Genomic DNA, 21,477 nt, shown 5'->3' on the forward strand with positions numbered 1-21,477 from the left:
ACTTATTTAACAGCTAGTATTTATACCACCCCGTTTTTTTATTAAGAGTAACAAAGAGTCAGTGGGGCAGCAGCAATTAATAAATGAGATGAACAGTAACTACACAAGCTAAAGGAGGCATGGATGCTGGACATAAGGTTTTCTCCTTTGAGGAAAAAATACTGTGGGTTTTAACTGTGGTCCTGGATAGTCCAGTACTTTATGAGCACTGTTCTTTGCCTTTGATGCTGCATTATCCCTGTGGTGCTCCTCCAGCATCCCATCATGATGCATGGTTGGGGAAAGTGCTGCAACCTGTATTCTGGAAGAGGGGTGCTGGTTTGAAACGTTGTTCCTAACCCTGAAAGCTGCAGGGAAGTTGAGATGTGCTGGGTCAGCCCTGGTCAGAAATCCATCATTGTGACAGTTTAGCAGAATTGCAGTAAGGCAAGTCCTAACTGTCTGTGCTCATTGAAGCGAACCAGGAACTCAGCAGAGGGATGGAGAAGGCAACATCTGTAGGTCTCTTCCAGCCCTGTGCTTGTAAATAAGTTAGTATATAGTCAGTGCATGTCATGTCTTAGTAGTCTTCCTTTTCTTGATCTCTTATACCAGAAGGTTGCTGCAAAATTGGGAGTTTATTTCAATTTTTAAAGCTTCCTTATAACAAAAATTTAAAAATTAAACATGAAGGCATTTCTCTTGTGTTGTTCTTTGGTGAAACTTACTAAATAATCGATGTATTATGACCTATGCTCGGTGTTTGTTTCTGAAAGTTTTGGCCGTTGTAGGATGTAAGAGAAAGTCAGAGCAGTGATCCGTTATAACATCGTGCAAATGCTTATGAGGTTCTCTTTGAGGAGCTTGCTTTGCTTTACCTGGATAATGCTACCACCAGGATAGTCTTCACTCCTCAAATGCTAAGATCTTGGGTAGGCAGAGCTTTCCCATCCTTGCTCTCCTGTGGTTGGTAAACGTGGTGCACGTAGAGCCTGTCACCTTTTCCAGGGAGAGCAGAATGTCTTCTGAGTCTGTGGCCGAGGGCTGTTAAAGCTCTCTGCAGTTCCCTTGATGCAGTGCTACTTCTGGTTCATGGAGAGACTGAAACACACAGAATTCAATGCACTTGCTGCTTTTCTGCATGCTTGTGCCACCTGGCAGGTGTAAATGAACAGCCTGGTTAAGATGAATAGATCCTGTATTGATCTTATAAAGGAGGCACAGAGAACAGGAGGGATGTTTCCAAGGCAATGGAGGGAGCACTGACTGCAGCTGGAGGAGGCAACCCTCCATCCCTTGCACAAACAGCAGTTCAGTAGGCTGAACAGAGTTCTTTACCTGTGCAGGTGGATGGGTGAATATGGGGGGGTGGGCTGTTGATGTTTCTTTTAATGAGATTAATTTGAATTTTGGTCAGGTCTGCTAGTATCTGCAAGTGGGTGTCTGTGTAGGCTTATGCTCAGAAAGCTTCATTGACGAGTGCCTCCCCAGAACACAGAGACACAACAGCATAATTCCCTACAAAGAGAGCTGCACAAAATTGCAAGGGGGGGGGAGGAGGCTTGTGTTCCATTTGATCAGAAACATTTGATTTAGCTCCTTGCCTGGAGCATCCCTGAATTACGTGGCAGTGAGGAATGACGTGGGATTGAAGAACACTGCATTCCAGCTTTTGAATCTTCACATCTACTGTCTATGCCCTGAAAATGTTTTCTAATAACATTCACTAACCCTCCAGAAAATGTGCAGAGGTTGCTCTGTATTCGGTGGCAGTGGGGAACAGACACTGATTGCTTGCCTGGTCTGTCCTGCTTAGCTCTGGAGGTCCTGGATTCAAAGTCTGCTGATAGACTGACCATATGGTGCTGCTGTATAAAAGTCAGGTTGATTATTGCATCTGAAACCTTTTCCTTTCTAATTTTTTATACAGTTTAAATTTTTTGTTCCTGGGCTACAGACTGGGATCTAAATAACATACTGAGCTAATAAAGACTAATGATTGGGGTGATGCCTGGGAAATGTGCGATAGCAGGGATTTGGCCTCTGAGCTCTGGAGCTCTTGCTCATAGTAAATGACTTTTCTTCCTCTCTGTCATCAGGAATTAAATTCCAGTTACTGTTCTCTGGGGAGCTGAGACTGAAATCACAGTCTGCAGTCCTGAATGGTGCCTGAATTCATGTCTGTGACCTTGAGTCTTATGTGCATGACTTTACCCTGGTGCAGCTCTCTCGCACTTCCTCTTCTGTCCACCTTAATGCTAGTGGCAGTCAGAGGTACTTTTTCCCTTTTGTAAAACAGGCCTTTCATTTTGTAGATTAAATACAGTTTTCATCCAGTGAAATCAGAACAGTTTGCAAAGGTTGGGTCTCTCTCCTTCTTTCACAGATGGGTCGGCTGAGGCACAGACATGAGTTGGCTTGGAGGCAGTGGATGGCACCGTCTCTGTGCTTCCACTGCAAGCTGTGTTTGCCGGAACATGCTGCCTCCCACGTGTGAAAATGCAGGTCAGGGTCTGAGCTGGAATTTAAACAGGCAGAGCTGCGCAGCTGTCCTGTCCCCTCGCCTTTGCTGCGCTGCGGTCTGCTAGGTGCTATTATCTAGATGATTTCAAATGCCTAGGTGAGGTTTGGAACAAGTTTTATTGGGTTCCTGCAAAGACAAACAGACATCAAGCTTGTAAATCAACAATGATGTGAATAAAAATGTGAGAAGGGGATTCCTGAATAAACAGGGTAATCCAGATGCTTCCTGTGTGAGTTCCCGTCCGTGAGACCTTCTCACACCTTTGCTTCTTTCTTGATATCCTCTTACTCTTCCACCTCCCACTGCTTTACTGTAAGGTCCAAAGTTCTAATAGCCATGTCAGAAATGCCACAGGAAAGAAACAAAGTGTCTTGTCAGGAGTTTATGTTGTCAAGCCTCAGTATGTGAATAGCGAGCCAGGTTTTATAAAGTGCAAAAGACTTGCTTTGAAGTCCTCAGGTATAAAACGTGTTCTACTTCCAAAGCCTCTTACATGTTTGCTTTCCCCCTCCAATGTTTTCTTTGCAACCCAGAGGGCTCCTGTTTGATAAGAAGCCCAAATTCTGTCGGATCAACTTGATCCAGAATTTGGGGCGAGGAGAACGCCATGTGTTGAAAGGCTCGTGCAGCAAGTGCTGGAGCTGGAGCTGCAGACTGCTGCCAGCCTGGGCGGGGAGTGTAGGAGTAGGCATGGAGGTACCTCAAGATGATTACCGGGGGAAGGCATGCTTGATTACAGCATCCAGAATTGGCCTTGCAAATGATCTTACTGGAGGAGGAAGCCCTCCAAACTGGAGAAGGCACCTTCATAGGCAGCTGCAATCTCATCATCACAGCAGTGCAAGTACAGAGCCCAGCTGTTGATCAAGCATTGCACCTGCAGCTTCTGGTTCCAGTGCTGAGTGGGAAGGCTTCCAACCTTTGGACCTGTCAGTGCTGCAAAGAAGTGGTAACCCAGCTAGCTTTAAACTGGTTATCTCGGGTACCAGATGCAGCCTAATGAGAGCTGAATGCACAGTCGCCAGCCCTGCTGAGAAGCATGGGTTGAGGTCTCCTAGGTACGCAGACCTAGCCCCTGCGGCAGGCTGGTGCTGCCCATTGCTCTACAGCTTGCGCTGGCACTCAGACCAAGCTGGCCATGCTGCTGAGCTTGTTGGTAAAGAGTAGCCAGACAGTGATTACTTGCCAGATAATTCACTATTTGTTGGATTCCAGGACTGCTGTAAAAATAGTTTTTAAGTTTAAAAAAAAAAAAAAAGTTGGAAGAACAGAGTATCTTATTAAATCTTCTGCTAGCACTTACTTTCATATATTGAAAGCGATGTGGCATTTATTTAGGCAGTGCCCTAACCCTGTAATTATAGCTCACTAAATGAGAGAAGCCAAAAATGATGGTGGATTTGTATCTGGAAAAGCAAGTGCTCTGTGGCCAGGAAGAAAGGAGTGTCTGATAAATGAGTTGGTTGAAGAAAATAGTTTTCATCTGGTATCAGGCTGAGGAAGCCACTGGGAGAGGAATAAGCTAGCAGATGAATGGAGGGTAACTGCAGCCTCTCTTCAAGAGCCTAACTGTAAGATTTGTCTGTCTTCCTTAATTTTTGAAAGTCAGTAATCTGCAATGAGTTCTCTCTGGAACTTGACACATCAGCCTTGAAACTGGAGAGGAACTTTGTTTTAAATCAGTAAGAAGTGTGATTAGTGTAATTTTATTTGCTGTTATTGTTAAATTCTGTCTAGAAGTGAAAACTGAGGGCACAGTCTTCTCTATGGGTACTGTAGTATTTTTGTATAGCGTCTGGTGCAGCAGAGCTTTGAGAACATAATTTGTAATTACTGTGGCATGTAAAGTCCCCAAATGGGGGAAAGGTTGCTGTAAACCTCTCTTGGGATGTATGCCTGTGTAGCTCAGGGATTCTTTGTGCTTGAAAAAGAGCAGAAGGCCACAAATGGAAAGAGGACCTGGCAATACATAATCTTATTTCATGAGCAGAAGTAACTATATGCAGGAAGGCCAAGGATGAATCATATAAAAAGTTTTGCACAGCCCTTTGGAACTTCTGCTGAAGAAGTTCTCTGGAGGGCACTCTGCACACTCTGAAATAATTCAGCCTTTTATAGGGGCGTGCCCCAAATAGACTTGTCCTTGTTCTACCAGAGGTTCTCTCATCCCATGAAAAGCGGCTCAGGTTTGTCCTTCCTTTCCCTCCTTAAATGCTTCTATTCTTCCTTCCCTGCAACATGTAACTTGTGTGGCTCCTTAGCCTTTTGGTGATGGGGAAAGGGCAAGTAAAGGTTAAAACTGAAACTCGCAAGTGCTGTGCTGGTTTTTGTTGGGATCTTACAATCACTTCTTTCTATTTATTTTAGGTAAAGCAGATCATGGAAGAAGCTGTCACCCGGAAATTTGTCCATGAAGACAGCAGTCACATCATCGCCTTATGTGGTAAATGACACAAAAGAGCTAATGCTACATAATCTCACTTTTCCTATGGAAATGTATTTTCTCTGCTGTCAGAGGTTAAATGCAGGGACTTAAATATTAGAAATCATGGAGTTCAGGCCCATGTCACCTTTTCTTTACAATTGCTACATCTGCGTGTACATTACAGATAAGAAAGTAACTCTTATTAAGTGACAAGGTGATTTACTAGGAAGCACTAATAGGTTAAATAATACATATTTGGAGATAAGATACAACTTGGAGAATAACTGCCAAAAGATCAATTTTTCACAGTCATGGGTTAAAATCTGGCAGCTTCCTTCAGCTGAAAGTACTTTGTTCTGTAAGTTGTCTCAATGTATTTGAAGAATTAGGTGACTCATATTGAGTATAGGTGACAGAATCCAGCCCAAAAAGTCATTGAAAGAGCTGTTGCCTTTTTTGAAAGAAGACAAACAGTGGAAATCTCAGTGACTTTTCTAGCCAGCATCATGCCACTGGCTAATTGGCATGTTTCAGATCGTCACAACGCTTCTCTGCTCTTCACTGTGTATTGGATGCTATATTACATAAATGGTGCATTTGAGAGATTGAGGTCTAGGCTTTGACATTGTGGACATTCCTGTTTATTTTTTAGTATAATCAGTGAGCCATTATGTTGGTGACTTTTCCTCGTGACTGTATTTTGGAACTTGTGTTACCAAGAATTAGCAAGAACATAAAATTTCTTTGGAGATAACATCACATATACCAAGGGCAGCTGTGTTTCAGAACTCTGAATCAATTAAAGTCTGAATAAATTCTAAAATTTGGTGGTGGTTTGCCTTGTCCCTGCAGACTTAGACTGCTGTTTGTGTATGTTGTGATGATGGAGTGAAGCAAACCCTGGGTGGGTGGGTGGGATAAAGAATGGTCCAATGCTGGATTCTCAGTAGAGGTCAGCTCCTGAAAGTTCACACCAAGTACTTACTCCTTTGGAGACTTAGCCACTTCATTCAGTGCCTGAGAAGGAACTGTTGAATGCTCGTCCAACAGTTCTGAAATCTAGCCCATAATTTACTAGGGCCAATAAAAATTTAACACTATTCATCAGACTTTGGTGTGTGGAGAAACATCACAGCAAGATGCTGCTGAGAATTAAAGCTATGTACAATTGTAAATATGTGCGTTGGCCTGTGAATTCTTGGCTGCTTTCTCTTCATGCTTCAAATTGAAGACTTAACTGGGAGCGATGCTGAGAATGGTTGGAGAACAGCCATCATCTAAACACTTCTGGATTTCACAGAATGGAGAACTTGCAGCCAAGCATACCAGTTATGTGTTGATGACAGTGGAGAGGTTAAGAAGAGTGGAAGCTAGGTTTGGCTTTGGAGATAAGTGGCCTGTTTAGACAAAGAAGCATTGACGTGTGTTACTGAAAGCCAAAGGCAGAGAATAGTAACCTTTTCCTGTCGCAACATTGAGATTCCAACTTGCTCTGTGGTGCGTGGTTATTATGTATGCAAGGCTAATCTTTCACTAGCCTGCTTGCTGTTTCCAAGTTATCTTTTACATACAGCTTAGGAGAATTTATTCATCCCTATGTATTCAGTGCAGGAACGCAAGATCGGCCATGTTTTCTGGCTAATGTTTTATTGCTATTAATATAGACTGTAGCCTTTTCCCGCATTTAGGTTGTGGTTATGTTAAATATTCCCCTTTTATCTACTGTGTATTTGTACTATACAGAGGAGAAAAAGTAACTGAGGAAAATGGTCCCAAGATAGGAGCAGGTGAAGGAACCCTGAGCCAGTGCCCTTGCTGCAGGCTGCCTGTTCGATCTAGAGAGCTCCTAGTGTTGTGTGTCTTTTCTCTGTTTTTGAAATTATATTCTGTAAGATGTGCTGCAGTGTTGATGTAAGGGCTAGTGGGGTGGCAGCTATTTCTGTTAGAATCTGCTTGGCCAAAATTAGGAATACTGTAAAATCTTCTTAATGTTTCTCCCTTCCGCCCACTGTGATTACAGTTGGTTTTGTGTTCTGAATTCTGTAGGGTCTGAAGAACTAATAACTCTCCATGAGCTGCCTTTTTATTGCCCTGCAGTCCTACCTATCCTAAGGAAGTATTCCAACCTGCAGCTGCTTTGAATGTAGGACTTAACTCTAAACCAGAAGTAGGTGAAGCTGAATGTTCTGCTATCACTTCAGCTAGTTGAATGGAGAAACTGTTTCCAGTAGATTTGGCTAACAGCACCTGGCTGGGGCTCCTGTGTGTGCAGTTCTCTTCCTTCCATCACTATAGTTTCATATGTTTCTTCAAGAGGTTTTTCCCTTCTGTTTAAAATTAGATTGGCTCAGTACATGAGTCACTTTCAGTGGATCTTCGTTATAAATATAGAATTCTTGTGAATCATTTTACTCTCCTGCAAGGCTGAGTTTAGCCAAAGTCTCTTAAATACATGGTAGTTGATTTTCAGGGCCTGTCTGCCTCAGTAACTGAAAATTTCCTAACTTTCCTAGGTCCTAAAAGGCTGAAGGTGCCAATTAAGTAGTATGTGCCACTTTTCTCACACCCTTAGGTGCCTCTATGTTACAGTGCATGGGGTTTGTAAGGTCAAGAAGCTCCAAGCCTGAGATGGCAGACTCAGTGTTTGCTCTTCAGCCCCATGCTGAACAGAGCTCAGGTGCATCATCTGTTAAGCAGAAGAAAGTTTTTCATGTAAGATTACTGCAGGGCGTTGAGCCTGAATGGGTTTCCTCACAGTCTGGCTAGCCCTTGAAACGTGTCTCCATGGTCCTGGATTCAGTCCATAGGATGCAGTTGGACGGAAGAGCAGCTCATGTTGTGTGAGGTTAATTTGCAAATCTAGAGGAACTTGTATGGGATTTGAGTCTATGGAGGTATGTTGGCATCCAGTGGGCAGGAGGGCCTTTCCTGCCCCGAGGTCACCCTAATGAGACCACAGAAAACATGTATATTAAGGTAGGAGACACAGTTTCAGTGCTACCTGTCTTGACACGTTGAGCGTAGAGGATGAAGCAGTGAGCTTACCTTTGCAAGCTCCTGAAGGAAATGCTGTTCTCCGGACCCGGGGCAGTTCCGTGCCACCTTTGCTGGCTCCTGGAGGAATAATGCCTCTGTGCGGGTCAGTTCCACTCATCCAGTGGGAGAGAATGGTTGTAACCACAATGGCTCTGCTTACAATCTATAGTCTTTACCTGTGCAATCTAGGAGAAGGAAAAGGGTGCAGACGTTTTCATCCTTGTGGGGAAGCAATGAATGCAGGTGTTTTTGTATTTGTTCTCAACCCAGTTTATAACCTAGTTACATTCCAGTTACTCTTTCATCCTATCTGATTTCTAAAAGATCTGGCGCTCTGATTCAGAGCCGTAGCTGTTCAGTTTGGACTGTGCAGTGTGGTTAATGTGTGCCACATTGGGACAAAAATTCCAAATTCCTTCGGGCTACAGGTTGCTGTTGAGTGAATTTCACCAGTGTTGTGTTGTCAGTCAGAGTATAATGAAATGACGCGAGCTCTGTGAATATTCATAGCATCTTTAGTGGACAGGCGTTTCTGTTAGAAACTGGATGTGGATGGTTTTCAGCCTGGGTTATCTGGTGCCGTTTCCTTAGTAACAGTAGCTGACATCGCATGACGTACAGACCGTGCTTTGCTCGTTAGCTGAGTGCCATCTCTGCAGGCCAAGGAGAATGCTGTCGCTCTCCTCCTGCATCCTTCCGTTCACCAGCTTCTGTCAAGTTTTCATAGCTGGTCGTGTTCTCACCAGGAATACTAGCCATTTACAGCTTTTATACTTCTGAGGGAAAGGGGGAAGAAAAAGGAAGCTTTTCCTCTGTCTCTGCAGTTATCTGATGTGTATTTACCAGCAAGCAGGGTTTTCCAGTCCAGTGCATTACACTTAATACATTTGTCTGAAAACTACCTGCAGCTTTGATAAGCCTTTTTCTGCGTGGTTGCCCATCTTTAGATCTGACAATAATGTGCAGCTATAAGCAAAGAATTAAAAACCTGTTTAAATTGGCTTCATAAAGCAAACATAATGCAATATCCCTTGTTCACGAATGGATTCAAGACAAGTTTACCCGAATGTTGTTCTTTATGTCTTCAAGGGTGCGTAGCTCACGTCATGAATCTCACAGGACTGGTTTTCTCCCAGTGGTCTCTTTTATGTGTCCAGTCAAGATGTTTCATTAACTTGCTCTTTAATATTTCTTCTCTTTTCCCCTTTTCATCAAAAAAAAGAAAAAATTATACAGAAGGTTTCACAGAAACTAGAAATGTGCCAGATTAGGAAATCTTTACTTCAGATGTACAAAGCCAACTCAAACTGTGCTTAATAACAGTCTTTATGTTGTCCAAAAAAAAAAAAAAAAACCCTTCAGACACTTTCAATCTCATCTTTGAAACCAGCTTTTCGATGTTTTTCAAAGAGCTGTCTCATTTCCAGTGGATGTATTTCATGCAAGTGTGATGAACTGTCCTATCTGCTCAGCAAGGTAGCCCTGAGGAACTGGTGCAGCCAAGAACACTTTACAGAGCTGGTGCCTTCAGCAGGGCACAGGCAGGGGCTTCTGCCCACTTTGCAAGGTCCGTGTGCCTCCAGCAATATCGGAAAGAGAAACTCAGGAAAAAGCTTCTGCAGACTTATCTTCCTTCTCTGCCATTCATCCCAGTTATTGCACCTTCTCCTAGAAAAAAACACTTAAAGCAAGCCGTATACACAGTGCATACTTGATGCTTGATGAATGGGTTTTGTTGCCAGAAGGACATTGCTCCTGTAAGAATAGTAATTAAATGTAGAGTATATTTTTAATGTCTTGTTTTTAAGCATAAATTGATAACTACTCTCCAAACAAACTTTGTCCAGACAATATCTCCCTCAATGAAGTTAGCAGTTTGTTGTTTTGTTTGGTGTAATTATTCCTTAAGAGTAGCGAGGATGCTGACAAATAAAAACTGGGATTGTACAAAAGGTTCAACATTCACTGCATGTTTGTTTTAAAGGAAATGTGAACTTTGAATTGACTTGTAATTAAGTTATTGTTCATAGGAGTTGACTGTGCTTGGCCTGGTTTATAATTTAAAGATATTTTTGTATTGTTTGAAATGAGTCTCTGTGGTTTGTTCTCTTTGAATAAATATTTTGAGTGCATTAAATGAATTAATACTGAATTCTTATGCTGTAAAATAATTGCCACAGACTTCAGGTGGACTGTTGAGAGCTGGGATGTGCCAGAATCAAAATGTATATTGTTTAGATGTAAATCCAGCATGCCTGCTTGTCAAAGTGAATGTAGTTACTGCGTTTTGGGGGAAGGTTGGCAGTAAACGTGAGTAAAAATGGTAACTTGGGCACTGTCAAATGTGCAGAATTTGGCTTTTCAGTGAGATTTTTATTTGAATTAAGGAAGGGATGAACTGCACGAAAAGGGTTTTTTGGCCTGAATAATAAATCTGCTACCAGTAATTAAACCCATTAATTAAAATTTACAGAATCCCTTTGTGGCTGAAATGGAAAGGCCAGTTCTGATTTTGAGCTGTAGAACGGTATTTACTGTTGTGCTTCAGGCTTCTTCTAAACCTTCTTTGAGGACTGCAGGTCTGCATTGCACGTGTTCCTTGGGATGTGAGTGGAGAACAGAGAGTTGGGGGGTTCTGTCGCTGTCTCTGGGAATTGTGCCACCGGACCTCCCTGGGGACCCACCTGGGTTTGCACAGGAGCTGTGCTGGGAAGTGGATGGGTTTATTGCAGGAGCATCGCCGTTGTCTGTTCCTTTCCTCCCACAACAGCAGCTCGTAATGATTTTTCTTTGGAGCCCTTCACGCTGGAGGAAAGGCAATAGCTGCAGCAGTGACATTCCTCGTAGCTGTGCTTGGTGCGTGTCTAGTGAACCTCAGAGCTAAAGTGATTGGTGTGATGCCACTAGATGGCTTCAAAAAGAGTCCCCTCATCCCTGTGGGGGTATTCCTCCTTAGAGCATTATGGGCATTATGTGTAAAATATTTATATACGTAGGTATTTTATTGAGGCAGCCGCATTTCTTCTCTTTTGCCCCGGTGATGATAGAGAAGGAGTTGCACAAACGAAGTGCTGTTTGGTGCGCTGCAGCGAGAGGCTTTTATTTGGTCTAGAGCCTCACAACTGCACCGCCTGTTTCTAAGCTCTAAGGACACCTCATCTTGTTAACAGGCTGCCTGCCAGCGGCAGTGCCAATCTGCTCAAGTGTCTGAACTTGAACTCAAGTCAACTGGGAGTAGGCCATAGGTTTGGATTTGATGTTTCAGGCAGCTTTCTCTGGTTTTATCGTACTACTGAGGTTTTTTGCTGTCAAGGAAGGGAAGACCAGTAGATCCAAGCACCTCCCTGAATTGCATCATGCATTCCTGTTGATACTGAGATGTTGATGCAAGTGTGACCAAACCACTTGTAAACTAGAAAGCAAAGCAACCAAACTGAAATTCTGTAAGGCATTGAAGCTCCTCCATCAAAAAAACCCAACAAAACTCTTATCTTCTGTTTTCTTGATACTTTGGGTATCTTTTCTGGTATACTTTAGTTACTTGATGTGCGCTGTTTCTTCCCGTTTCCAGTTATTAATATAATTTGATTTACTCCCAGTCTTGGTTACAGTCCCTCACTTCAAGGGCATTTGGAAGTATTTATTTTTCCTTACCTCAGTGTCATTTAATTATCTTTGCCTTCCAAATCTGTTCTAAAGCTGTGTTTTATCTAGACCAGACTTATAGACCAGAAATATCTCCCCCCTTTTAAACCCAAGCAGAAAATTTGCTATTTCTGAATGTTAAGTTACTGTTCTATCTTGATAGATTTGGTGAGAATACTTGCTGCAGAACCTGTAGTTCCATGTGCTGGTGGTCCCTTCCAGCCTGGATGTGTAGAGAAGAGGAACAGAGGAATCGGAGGAGACTAGAGAACTTGGCTTGCTCAGCCTAGGAGACAAGCCTGTCCCCTTGACTGAGCTGCATTAACCTCAGGTTTTGTTGTTTCCTTTTCCATTATGTGTATTGCTTTTCTTCTCTTATTAACTGATGAAAATTACCGTTTTTTCTGAGTAATGCTGTGTTTAAATATCACAGATCTAAAAAAAGAAAAATAAAATCCATGTCATGATCTGTCCAGTAATGCGTTGGGAAAGGTAATATGGTTTGACTGCAGAGCTGGATCTGAATATTAAATGAAGGTGTTTATACATTATCTGTGACTGCGTTTAGTCATGCATGCAGCCCTTTAAACAAAAGAAGGATGTGATTGCTGCACTGGGGGGAGCTTGCGGTATAATGAATTTACACTAGTAAGCGGTCCTTGAAGCAGTGCTCTTTCTCTGTGTGAGTAATACATTGGAGAGATGGCCTCAGCCCTTTCAGCTGATATCTACTGTCCCAGCGTGAACAGGCACTTGCCTGAACACAAACTGAGTGCTGACTTGCCCAGCGACCCGTCCAGTCCTCTGTGGAAGCAACTGCTTGCAAAACCTTTGGTAGTAGCGGAGGGTGCGTGAGGAGGTGGATGGGTGAGGAGCTGTACAGTGCCGTGCGTGCACCTGGCCAACTCTGCAGGGTCCATCCTTTCCTTTGTGGATGACTTCCAGGTCTATAGGCATGATGTGCCAGGTGGTAGGTAAATGCTATCCTACGACTTCTTCTCAGTCCGGTTTCTCTCATGCTCCTCTAAGTTGTGAAGTAGCTCCTTCAGCTTCGGTGCAACAAGACTAGAATACAATCTAGACTTGGGACAGGTTGTGTTACATCAGAGCTGGACTCCAGGATGGGGATGAAAATGGCCGCTTATTTGCTCTACCTGAAGAGGAACACAATATGAACACACTGTTTTGTCCATTTTAACCTGTGTGCATGTTACGTGCAGTCTGCCAGTGTTCCCTGTCAGGGTACTCACGTACTCTGTCGACTTGATGCCAGCAATGTTAGCCTCTGTGGTGGTTTTGAGGATGTGAGACTGGAAGTCCTGTCACTTTTGTTTCAGAGACTTTTTAAAGAGTGTGGGGTTTTTAAATCTCATTCAAAGAGTTGCTGACCTGGTGCAATAAGTATCTTTGAACTGTTTCTTCCCTGTTTGTCTTGTTGGGGTGTACCTCATGTTGTGTGCTCTTGCTTCCAAGCTCCTAAAGTGTGTGTGTACATAGGGACTGCACAAGCATTTATTGTTCTCAGAAGCAAAGTGGGGGAAAACTCCACGCACAAGTGCTTTTGAAGCAGCTGTGCTTTAGGCTTAAATTCTGCACTCCAGAGGAGACCTAATGCAGAGGTCCCATATCCATCCCTTGCAGTTTCCCTTCGCATAGCCCTGGGGTACCTAGGCTTGGATAATCATCACTGTAAGATGCTTCCTTCTTGGAAAATAAGTAGAGGGAAGTGTTAGTTGGAATAGCTCTGTATCAGTCAGTATCTGTTCACAGTGAAAGGACTGGCAAATTCTGAGAAACAGAATGGTTCTTGGGTCCTGTTAACATTTTAGAGCCAATTCAGTATATAACATGATTGCAGTTAATCTGCAAAACACTTAAGACTGGACTTTCTATCAAACAATTTAACAGTTACCTCCCAGCTTTAATTAGGTGTCATCACAGCTTCCTAAAGCAGATGAGTACTCCCTTCATTTTGGAGGTGGTAGACAATAGGAAAGCAATTGCGTGGCTGGATTTTCTGGAGCCATGTGCTTAGTCTGAGATCAGTTAAGATCTTAAGTTTCAGGGTCTGTAAATGGTTGTAGGAATACAATCAAATAGCTTCAACTGAAATCAGGATGTGTCTCTGTCTAAGCTGACAGTGGAAAACCAGGAAACCTTTGAACATGAATATGGCTGGTGACTCCTCAAGACCAGATATCTGGGGTATTTCAGGGACAGATAGTGTGCCTGAGTTGCAGGAGTGCTTGCTAGGGCTGGTTAGGAATCTAAGATGCTAACATACGTAAGGGTTAACCACAAAAATGTGGTTAGTTGTGGGACTGTTTTCTTCATTGGTCTTATGATGACTTGTTATCCCATTTTGCACAAAGTTAATTGTGTTTGAAAGAGAAGATCTAATTAGGAACCAATGACTGCATGATGCTGGAGCTTGTGTTCTGTTTTCTCTCGTTCAGGACCTGAAATCCAAGCAATTATCAGAGTCACCAAACGTCACGATTGCCAGCCCCAAGCAATGAAAAATCATGAGTCAGAAATCTTTTCCTTCATGGCCCTAAATTACAAGACTGGATTAAAGTTCATGACAGGAAAATAAAATCAACTGAGGAATAGAAATGTATTTCTTAAATACATTTCTTATCCAGACAATCTTATCCAGTGGTATACTTCAAGATGGTAAAGCTTTCAGAAGAATATCAAATATCTGCAGACTTGCAGTAAAATCGTGGAAGGCGGCAATGTGGGAAACTCTTCTTTGTTTTTAAGGTGAGAAGTAAGTTCCTGATAGAAGCCCTTTCTCTGCTTTCTCTATTTAAAGCATGGCAACAAAGTGTTAACACATGAAAGGAACAGGAGTTGAGTTGGAGCTCAACTGGACCTCATTTTTGGAGTGTCCTGAGTGTCCACACAGCAACCTGTTCCCATCAATTTCAGTTGGAGTTACAGCCTTCCAGTTCCTCTGAAAATCAGCCCAATTAGGAAGAGATGCCTTATGCTTTGGGGTTTTTAGGTGATTCCCTTGAGGCTTCTAAATAGCACAGTGCTCCTAGGGTTGACAAAAAATTAAGAATTCAGTTTCCTCTCTTTTTCATTAGCTCATGGAAATGTAACTTATCTAGAAATAGGTGTAAATAACCATTGTCCAGCTGGACAATTTATTATTTTAATTCTTTTGGCTTTCTGCCCTTGGCATTGATATTTTAAAAAATGTAGTTAATCTGCTATGGAAATGCAGGTCACATAAACAAAACAGGAGCCTCCTTGTATTACTATTCCTATTTGGAAAACAAATGGAACGTTTTCAGTGATGAATAATGCTTATAAAATAGTTTACAGAGATTCTACCTCACTCCATAAACACGTTAGCCCGAAAAGAGTACCAGAGAGGATCATAACTGGGGGGAGGCAAATATTTTTCCACAGAAGTTTAAAAGGTTTTGATTGTGCTCCAAAGATGACTGCTTTAAAGTAATGAGTGGCATGACTGGGGGGGGAAGAGAGTGAATATTAGCTCTGATGTGAAATCAAACGTGGTTTTGAACTGCATGTGTTTTTAGTTTGAGAAGTGAAATACAATCTCTCATGGTTTTTAGAGCACTCTACTAAACATTTTACTTTAGTCCTGGGCCATTGAATTGGATCATATTCAATTATTTAGAGAAACCTCGGTAATTTTGATTTACCCTTAATAGTGTTTAATGGAAACACTTCCATTTCCTGAAGGTTATTGAGGTCCTTGAAGCTTAATGGTCAAGATTTTAAAGAGGAGCAATCTCCAACTGGATGTTTCCCAGCCAGAGCTATGTTTAGAACTGAGGATTGTCCATTTAGATTTTTTTTTTTTTCCCCAGGGATTTACTGAAAAATATGATATCTGTGTCCTGTCTGTGTGGCAGAGCAAAATACAAGTAGCTTGAGTCCATTAAACCAGACAGCCTTGGATGGTCAGTTCCCAGTAATGGCTGGTTTTACCTTGCTTCCAGGGGGAAAAGTGCTTTCTCCTGATGCAGATTCAAACCACCCAGTTAACTATAAGTAGATTTTTCAAATTAAATTATTCTTTTGTACTGTGTTTTCAACATTTTTTAATTTCAGGGCCAGGCTGGATGGGGCTTTGAGCAACCTGGTCTAGTAGAAAGTGTTCCTGCCGATGGCAGGGGGGTTGGAACGAGGTGATATTTCAGGTCACTTCCAACCCAAACCATTCTATGATTCTGTGATTAACAATGAATCTCCCTTCACATGAAACCTCCAGAGTGAAATGGAAAGGTTTTTTTTCTGGTAGTCATCAAGTGTAGTTTTATTGATGGGCTCTTCAAGGCAGAGACTGTTTCCCCCTAGACAGTTGCACAGGACCTAGTTCTGTGCAGTCCTGATCACAGGTAATGCCTCTCTGTACTGTTGTAAAATAAAAATACTTGGTGTTCTTCTAGCATCTGTCACCTTGGTATTTTCCTTTGCATGGATTCCAAGTGATTTGCTACATTTGTGCTTTAACAAACACTAATAAAAGTAATAGATACTTTAAAGGTTTTAATTTTGCTGCTTAAAATGAAATTAAATATGAAAACAGTTTTCCCTCCCAGTTCATCTAACATTGGGTATCTTGACTTCTCAGCTGACCAGTCAGAAGAAGAGCTACAGCAGAAATACAGTGTCTTTTGATTCCCTAAGATACCCATCTCTTAGCAGTGCTGGTGGTGTTCTAATACAACCATGGTAGGGCTGCTGTAAATAAGAATGTGTAATAAATATACCAGACTTGCAGTGAAGCTGCAAGCTTCAGATGTCCACAGCCTTGTGGTGAAATGAAAAATGGGTATGTGCTAAAAGAAAGTGCTGAAGTCATGCATCAGCAATGAAATAAATGCATCAGCACAGATAATTGATACATGCAGCTGTTAAGGGATGCCCAGTTATAACGCCTGAATTGTACTTAACTACTGAGGCATTAGCTTGAGGAGGTGATTATAAAGAAAATATTTAATTGGACTTTGCATCTTATACTCTTGGTTCCTACTCTTCTATTTGATGAAGCAATTTGTTTTGTTTCTTTGTACTAAGGGTACTTCTTCTATCTCACTGACGTATGAACTCTTTCATTGCGGAGGTTTATGTGCTTAACCCTGAAAATGATTGCAACCCTGAAAATTAAGAAGTGATCGCAGATATCTTTATATTATTCATACCCCTTGCTATGATATTTAAATCACAGCACCAGAGGTCTGAGGAAGATAGTAGTTCAAAATGAACCACTTCTTTTTTAGTGCTTTTTTGTTCTGATAGGCAGGGGAATCCTTCCGTCTCAATTGCAGTGGTTGTTGCATGCTTGGGTTTGATGAATGATGTATTGAAGATCAGGTGAGGCAGGTAGGAGTGAGAGCTTGGCTGTATCTCCTTATTATCCTTGCCTAGTGTCCCATGAGCATACTTGGATTTGTCACATGAAGTCCTTTATTTGCGGTGCAGCTGTATTTGGAGAGTCTAGGATCCTTGGCATTTGAAGACAGAATGTCAAATGGGAATTGAGACTTAAACACTTGCTTGATATTCAGTTTTTCCCTCTTCCATAAAATGCACAAAGCAGTACCGTTTGGACAAAGGAGCAAATTTGGATATCTCCTCTGCAGTCATTTGCTTCTTAGCTAGTATGCCGGTACAGCTGGGTATCTCATCTACTCAGTAGGCATTTCTCAATGACATAGCATGCTATAACTTGGTAATAAAATTGGTTTCAAACTGGGCAGACCTGTGATTAGCTAGGTAAAGCAACAGCAGCTGGAGATTGTGAGCATCTGATTGCTTCTTTATCATTGTCCTCTTTTCACTTGTTCTTATTTTCTTCAGCCTCATGAATTCAATTCCCTGTGCATAGTTTCCATGAAAACAAGGTATTTAGCTGCGGTATTTCTTCCTGTCTAAGGAAAATCTTGTCAGCTAAATAAAGCCCATAAATAATCGTTCCACAAGCCTTCTTTTCTCTGCTTACCACCCTTCCAGCCCCATCCCTAGAGCTCTCTCTTATTTCACACTCTGTTAAGTCATGTCAAGATTTTCATAAAGGCAAAAAAAGAGAAAACTGAACTTGTTCACCAGACCCTGCAAGAAATAACCTTGTTGAAGTCATAAAAAGGTGACATTTTCCAAAGCTTGTTGGGGACCATGATTATTTGGACTAAATCAATAACATATCTGCACTTCATTAAATTAAGTGGTGGATACTGCAGGGCATGTTCCTCAAAACTGGCTGGAGTTAATGAATTTTTAGATGGCTGCTGTTAGCTGAACCATACACGGGAATTACCTGAGCTGTGTTGATTTATTCTAAGTGCAGTGCTGCTCTACCAATCTATATGTAATGAATATCTGTGTTTTTCTGTAGTCAGTTTTTGTATATATTTATTGTTGTAAGTATAGTGACAGTAAGTGGGCTCAGAATCACATTGTGCTATGCTCAGAAAGCTTACAGTAGTTATTTACCTGTGTGCATGCATACATATAAATAAAAACATGTGTATGTGTGTACAAACTACCTGTTTGCACACAAAACTATCTGTTGATGTCTTTCTGATGTTATCCATTCCTCCAGAAACAGCTAAACCTTCATCTCTTCTTATGTCTTTTTAGAGTGTCGGATTCCAAAAAGGGAAAAAATAGTTCATTGTCTTTAAAATAGGTAAATAACTTCATTTTCCTGTCCCAAAGGTTCTTCTAACTATAACCTCTAAAATGTTTTGTGTGTTATCTTTTTAGGCAACAATCTGAGCTCTGCATTCTACAGTTTGCAACTCCAGGGGGATTACCTATTTTTGGTTTCTCAAAAATAAAGAAAAGTGGGTTTGCATAAACCTAATTTACCTAATCCTCCAGCTCTCTTCCCCCAAAAGAGTTATCTGTCAAGATTTTTTTTTCACACCCCCCAGCTCTACCATGTATTCTTGATGTTGTTTCCATCGCATGCTGGTTGGGTTTTATGCATGTGTCACTGAGTGTGGTTGTAATACATAGTCTGTATTGATTTCAACTGTTTGAAAATGTATGCTGATGCATTGTGGAAATGGAGGAGTGTTTGTGCACACCATACCCTTGTGTGTTCAGTTAAAATTTCTTGTCATTTCTGACACCGTCCAGCAGAACAATAGGAGGGGGAAATATTATATTCAGGGTAAATGAGCAAGTTCAGTTTGTTTGTAGCCGTGTGGGAATAGGTGAAAGATGAATGCTGAGAGCCTGCCATGGAGGATTGATTTAAATCCAAGAGCTGCCTAAGAAACAATGCTAATTCCCTTGCAGATTACCAGAACGCAAGGAGCGTAAGCAGCCTGACTGCAAAGCAATGGGTTTGTGGAGGCCTTCCTGCACAGAAAAGGAGAGACTTTCCTGGGGTGACTTGGAGGTTTTCAGGAAGAAGAGTTTGTAAATGCTAGTTTATTTCACTGTAAAAAGTGTGCTTTTACTGTTTCAATGCAATGCTTAGAAAATAGAAATCTAATTTTTGTTCTTGGCTTAAAACAGACGAGAAACAAAAAGAGAAAAGCTAAGTGGAGCTAAGATGTCCTCAAATACCTTGTATTTTCTCTCTGTAAAGCCATTTGAGCACCACTGTCAAGGTCCTCTCATGCCTTTTAAAAGATTCTGCAGCTTGAGGTGATTCTTCTGCAAGTTTGTTCAGGACGTGTTAAAGTTTCCTTTTTGACTGAGCTTGGCTGTGTGTGCACATGCAGGAGAATGTGGTTGTGGGTGATGTTGACACAGTGCAATGAGATCAGTGTCTGCCTTTGCACACACAGTAAGCAAAAAGCCCTCCTTGACTCTTCCAGGCAGCTGACCTCTTTAACCAATGTGCTGTGAAGCTCTTGTGCCCCTTGCTGTGTTGGAGGGGTGCCTTCCTGCTGTCGTACGCCGGAGGTGACATCTGTACGGTCCCCTGGGTTGGAATAGGAGGGCATCTGTGTTGCAAGATGTACTGCCCTCCTTGAATGCTTCATCGTTTAACTGGATAAAAGCCACTTTGTGTTTGAAAGCTAATTCAGATTAGGTCAGATGTGAATGTAAAGTCAGTTAGCTGTTCTGGAATAATTCCCTTTTATGAAGGAGGCTGGAGAGAAAAGCTGGAGACAGACAGTACTGTTAGCCTCAGTCTGTGGGTGAAGTAGAGGAGAATGAAGTGACTTGAAGGTCACACAGGCTGGCACTGTACCCTGAACCCAGATCTGAGGGTGCCTTACACATACAACTGGACATGGTGTGTTAGTCTCTCATCCCGTGGAACATACGTTTTGAGGCAATCCAGCAGCTAATTCCAGTGTCTCTCCCCTTGCAAATAACCACTCTGCCTGTATTACAGTCAGCTGGGGACTGATGTTATGCCAAGTCCTTGTGATGATAAATGTCACAATGGAATAATTAAATATTGGTGCTTTAGGGACAGTCACTGTGGAAATTGCCCTCCGTGGCAGCTGCAACATTTATTAATAATTAAAACTGTGCCTGCTGTGCTTTTCACTAAATTTGTTTCATTAATATTTTATTGTTTTAAAGAAAGAAAAAAAAACAACTGCAAAGGTGGGAAGACAGCCTGTTTCCTAAGCAACAGCAATGCACTTTGCAGTTATTTTTAAAGGCAGGTTGCTTCATTTAAGATTTGGAACCAATTATTGCTGCACTGCTTCAGGCATCCAGAAAGCTGCTTTTCTTTTTTCATTTTCTTTATTTCTAATTGAAAGACAGTGCAAAACAGTAGCTGGGTTAAGAGTTGTTGTGATGGTTGCTAGACAGGATCTATGACTGTGATGTGAAGAACATCCCCACGCTGTCATCACTCTTTGTTCTTCCCATGCTGCTCTACCTGGCCTTGCAAAACCCCATGGGCAGCCAAACAGTGCTCGCCCCCGCTGCTGCTTCTGTGTTAGATGCACAGATGCTCTCTCTTCCTTTGAGTAGAAACAGCCTTGTTTGCAGAGATGTCGTCAGCGCTGGGCTCCCACTTGTGTAAGACCACAGGCATTGCCTTTGCCACCTACAGATGTCCTTTGATTGCAGCGGATGTTTCCTGGTATAAGCTGATTGCTGAGAGGGGTCAAGCAGGGATGTGTCTACGTGTCCTGGTCCTCCTTTCAGGGAATAGTGCCATGCTGAGGCTTTTGTGCATAATGTGGGTGAAAAAGCAAGGGAGTGGTTGTCTTCTGAGGCAGTAGTTCTGGTTGGGAAGTATACCAGTGTGGGAAGTGGTGTGAGACTTGCTGCTTGGTAGCCTTGTTTGATGCAGTCAAGCTCACGTCCTAAGAGAACAGGAGTCTGCAAAAGCTGAGGCCATTGGCACTGTTCCATTGTTGCCATACAACATGTCAGTGAGTCTGATTTTTGCTTTTCCCGGGTTAGGGCTCCTCTGGGTTCAGCCAGGGCAGGACCCTTTTTGCAAACAGCAGTAAGAAATGCTAGGACAGTTACTCCAATATAGCCCAGGGCCAGCTGCAACAAAGCCCTAATCATGGAGGGGTTGTTGGTGTTCTCTTCTTTGGAATAGGATGGAGAGGAGAAACACAGTGACTTACTGTCCAACTCACAAGGGGACAAGGCTGAATAGTCTTTCTTCTCTGCTTCCAGATAAATCTACTTACAGATAAAATGCTGATAAGCGCCTTGATCCTCAGTTCCTGATAAGTCTTTTAAGAGTTCAAGAATGCTGTTCTCTTACTGCAAAAAGTGGGATAAATTTATATATATTTTCTTCTACTTTTTATCAGTCTTATCTATGTGTGTTTGTCTCTCAGTATGTGTTTATACACTGCTTGATGCAATGGGACCTTAGTGTAATACAGAAAGTAAATAACCAGTTTTTTAAAATTTAGGATACTCTATTTATCCA

At 42.0% G+C, this 21,477-nt stretch overlaps 1 protein-coding gene across 6 annotated transcripts in view; it reads left to right on the plus strand.

Annotated features, from left to right (window-relative positions):
* Positions 1 to 21,477, plus strand: part of SGSM2 (small G protein signaling modulator 2) — a 62,282-nt gene that overhangs the window by 3,464 nt on the left and 37,341 nt on the right. For all 6 annotated transcript variants that reach the window (XM_075033091.1, XM_075033094.1, XM_075033093.1 and 3 more), the window contains exon 2: positions 4,871 to 4,946. In XM_075033091.1, the coding sequence (XP_074889192.1) occupies positions 4,871 to 4,946 (76 nt within the window). The remainder of the gene's footprint in view (positions 1 to 4,870; positions 4,947 to 21,477) is intronic.

This window comes from Buteo buteo, chromosome 7 (assembly GCF_964188355.1).
Source record: "Buteo buteo chromosome 7, bButBut1.hap1.1, whole genome shotgun sequence".
Classification (NCBI taxonomy): domain Eukaryota; kingdom Metazoa; phylum Chordata; class Aves; order Accipitriformes; family Accipitridae; genus Buteo; species Buteo buteo.